The sequence below is a fragment of the Phalaenopsis equestris genome, unplaced genomic scaffold, assembly GCF_001263595.1.
Source record: "Phalaenopsis equestris unplaced genomic scaffold, ASM126359v1 Scaffold000877, whole genome shotgun sequence".
Lineage (NCBI taxonomy): Eukaryota > Viridiplantae > Streptophyta > Magnoliopsida > Asparagales > Orchidaceae > Phalaenopsis > Phalaenopsis equestris.
In genome coordinates, this window is record NW_018165317.1 from 545234 (window position 1) to 548952 (window position 3719).

The window sequence follows — 3719 nt, forward strand, 5'->3', positions numbered from 1 at the left end:
ATTGTTTTCTCCTTTTTCTTTGTTTTTAACATTAAACTTTCCCTTTTTATTTTATCTTAAAAATTAAAATTTTTGCTTGTTGTGTTAAAAAAATTTCTATAAATCATAAATAATCAGCTTATTTGGTGTTGTGGGGTTTTGAAAACGCACATCACCAGTTTGGGTAAATTGAGTTTTAACAGTTTATGCATTTTCAAAAAGCAACAAATATCGTTTTCACACCACATCTATTTAAGTGTGGTGTCAACTTTCTGACAGCGGTCTGATTTTTATAAAAAAATAAAAATTTGTAATAGTTACCACACCTAGTTTATCAACAAATTATTTTTAATCAGTTTATTAGCAGATTATTCAATAAGCTGCAGTTATCCCAATCAGACCCAAAATCACTCAACGGATAATATATTACTAAAATTTAACAGAAATAGAAAAAAATCATCAATGGAATTAAAAGATAAAGAGAACTTCCAACCAAGCAATCATCCTCAATAAGAATTATCCACAAAAATTATTAAAAAAAAAACTTCAACAAATAACCAACTAAATATAAAATTATCAAATACTTAACCAAAACCAAGTTAAGAAAGTTGTCATATATAGCCATCCATAACCAACACTATGTCTCTCTATCTCTTCCTCCCCTCACTTTCCCTCTCTTAAAGCTTCCCATCAAACTCCATGGAAGTGCAGCCGCAATCCACCTTGCCGGAGAACATCTCCGACGACGACGACGACACAGGCATCCACCGTTCATATCTCTGCATCTTCTGCAAGCGAGGCTTCTGCACAGCACAAGCCTTAGGTGGTCACATGAACATCCATCGCAAAGATAGAGCTAACATCTTGAGACAGAAAGAGCTAAAAGAAAAGTATAGTTATAATCCTTCTCTAGTTTCTTACACTTCTTCTGAGGTATGGATGAAGAATTATAATATAGGTTTAAAGAGGAAACCTAATGAGTTATGGCTGTTTGGAGATGATGGTGGAAAGAGAGGAAGAATGGGTGGAGTAAATATGGCGATGGAGAGAGTTGAGGAGAAAGGAGGAGGATTGGATTTGGAGCTTAGACTTGGTCTTCAGCCTTCCATGTGAAGTATATATGTTGTTAGTATTCATGCATGGTCAGATTGTATTTGTGTACAGTTTATGTCTGAAATGTAACAGGGGTATGAATGCTAATTAGTTATGTGTTTTTGTTGGTGTTTATGAATTTAGGGTTTAGTTTCTCCTTGTGCTTGCTGAACAGATGTGTTATTTGGAAAGAAATATTAGGTCGGGATTTCAAACACATTAGGAGTTCAATGTTAGCGCGTCAGGTGTCAAGTGACCCCCAAAAAGTGTATTAGAGTGGGGTCATTTGACACGTGGCGCCACACCATTAGACTCCTAATGCATTAACAGTCCTGACTTAATATTCCCTCATGTTATTTGGAGAAGGAAATGAATAGTTTTTTTTTGTTTTTTCCTGGGTTCAAGATATTGACTGTAGCAGATAGGTGGTTATAGGGAAAATGGGGAATGAGATTGAAAGGCAAATTTGGAAGCAAACAATATGCATGTAGGGACAAAATATATATGATCTTGACTCATTAAACTTGTGTTTTTATATATATTTAATTGGTTGCCCACAATAGTTTTATTCTTTGATTTTTTTCATTATTAGGTGTGAAATATGTTTTTGTCCTGATTATAATTTTGTCAAGAAACGTTCAGCATTATGGTAGAATTGTTAAGAAGTGACATGATAGGAGGAAGAAGAAACATTATGAAAAAAGCGCACATGTTAGTAGAGCCTTTGCTTGAGTGAGAGATAGATTGGGGTTAGTTTTTCATATGTTTTGTGGGCAAGAACTTAGTTTTGTGATACTTTATCTTTTGGGGTTATCTTGTGTTGTATTCCTTGTATGGCTGCGTCTCCAATTTCCTTCTTAGCGCTAATGGCATGAGGACAGATTAATATACTTGATTAATCCAACAAGTCGATGACAACCCTTCAAATGACATATATAAATATTCTATGGGATATATATATCAACTCTAGCTAAGAAAAAAAATTCTATTATGATATATCCATGCTAGCGAACTCAAGAGCATCATATGTATTATGCCTCATGTACTATTCATAAGTATGAATCAACATGATATTAGTTAGAAAATTGGTCTAAACATTATTAGTTTGTCTACAATATCGTGGCAAGTCTTGGATTGAATATTTATTTATAGATCAAATGTGTTAAAACCCCTGCAAATTTTTATGGTGTTAGAAATGTTAATTATACAGAATCATCATAAAATTTGAATTTTGATGTATTATTATTTTGTCGAAGACTCGTAGTAAAGAAGAGAGCAATGTGGAGGTAGTATAGTATAGATATCTTCAAAATTCATCTAAGATGAATACAACATTGGTATTTATAGGTTTATCAGTGGGAGCCATTGTGAGATGAGGGAATGTGAATCAAATTAATGTTTACAAACTAACGGTTCAGATCTTATGGAGGACAATGTCTGCAAAGCCCCATGTGTAGGTTGCTTATTCAGGCTAAGAAACTAATGATCTTGATGCACTGTGAAACCCCCTCAAACTTGATATTCATGGGAGTAAAACTCAATTTTGTGATGTAGCTTGTAGAATTAGGAGGTGGAGAGGCATTTGGTGTGAATATTTACTATTTGATCTTCCTTGTTGACATGGCAAATCTTGACTATTTTGGCAGAAATGTGATCATGAATAAAGTGGAAGATGATATCAATATATTTGGTGCGTCTGCGAAAAAAATGGATTATTGGAAATAGTGATAGTTGAAGTATTGTCTTAGAGGATCAATCTAGGGTGACTTGAAATTGAACGTTGAGAAATTTGAAATGGGTTCAAGCTCTTTCATGTAGAATCGAGTGTGAAGTTTTTGAATTAGATGATGAATTAAGGTAGAATCATTTCCATTAAGTAGGTCATATTTTATGTAGATTAAGAGGTATATATTTTGAATTTATAATGAAGAAGGGAGGGTCAACAAAGTTGAGTGTGTAACTTTATTGTTTGGAATAACCATACAAAGTGAAGTACTATTGTCTTTGTGCATGTTTGAGTCCATAGGTAGCTTTGCAAAAGTAGACAAACATGATTGGGGAGTTGTGAGCTGCCAAAGCCCTATGGTTGCTTGATTTATATCATGTCATCAAGGAAATTATGGAAGAATGCCTTGAAGACATCAAACTGAAATATTGGACAACTGTGATAAAAAGCTACTAAAAGAGAAGTTTGAATAGTTGTAATTTTAGGCATTGGGCTGAATAAATTTTCATAGTTAATATATTGCCCTAGAAAAGCCCTCAGCAACTAAATTATACTTCTGATATGACACTAAACCATTAAGCTGGTGCTTAGTTTCGTAGGTCCACTTGTAGCCCGGTATTGGTTGGTTAGTGGGAGGAGGAACAAAATCCCAACTACCGTGTTATTGAAGGGCCATGAATTCCTATGACATAGTTTATTTCCGTTGAGGTTGCTTTATGTCTTGAGTGAAGCGAGTTGGGGGAGTAATGATAAGAATCACGTGACATTGTATGGATGAAAATGTAATTCATATAGTTGAGTGCAAATAAATAGAAAAATAAACTTTGAAGGGAGTAGAGTTAGAGGACCTTAAAGTGACAGGTTAAAGCCCCTAATTTGATTTATTGTTTTAGGTCGTGATACAAGATGTTAGCCCACAAGT

The 3719-nt window shown here is 34.2% G+C and overlaps 1 protein-coding gene across 1 annotated transcript; it reads left to right on the top strand.

The window, feature by feature from the left end:
- The first annotated feature begins 678 nt into the window (after nt 1–678).
- LOC110032066 (zinc finger protein 10-like) lies at nt 679–1092 on the top strand. Its single transcript, XM_020735579.1, has one exon. The coding sequence runs from the start codon at nt 679–681 to the stop codon at nt 1090–1092; it is 414 nt and encodes a 137-aa protein (XP_020591238.1).
- Nucleotides 1093–3719: the final 2627 nt, after the last annotated feature.

What these genes read in the sequence shown, in the direction of transcription:
- LOC110032066 (XM_020735579.1), top strand. Translation starts at nt 679, where the DNA reads ATGGAAGTGCAGCCGCAATCCACCTTGCCGGAGAACATCTCCGACGAC.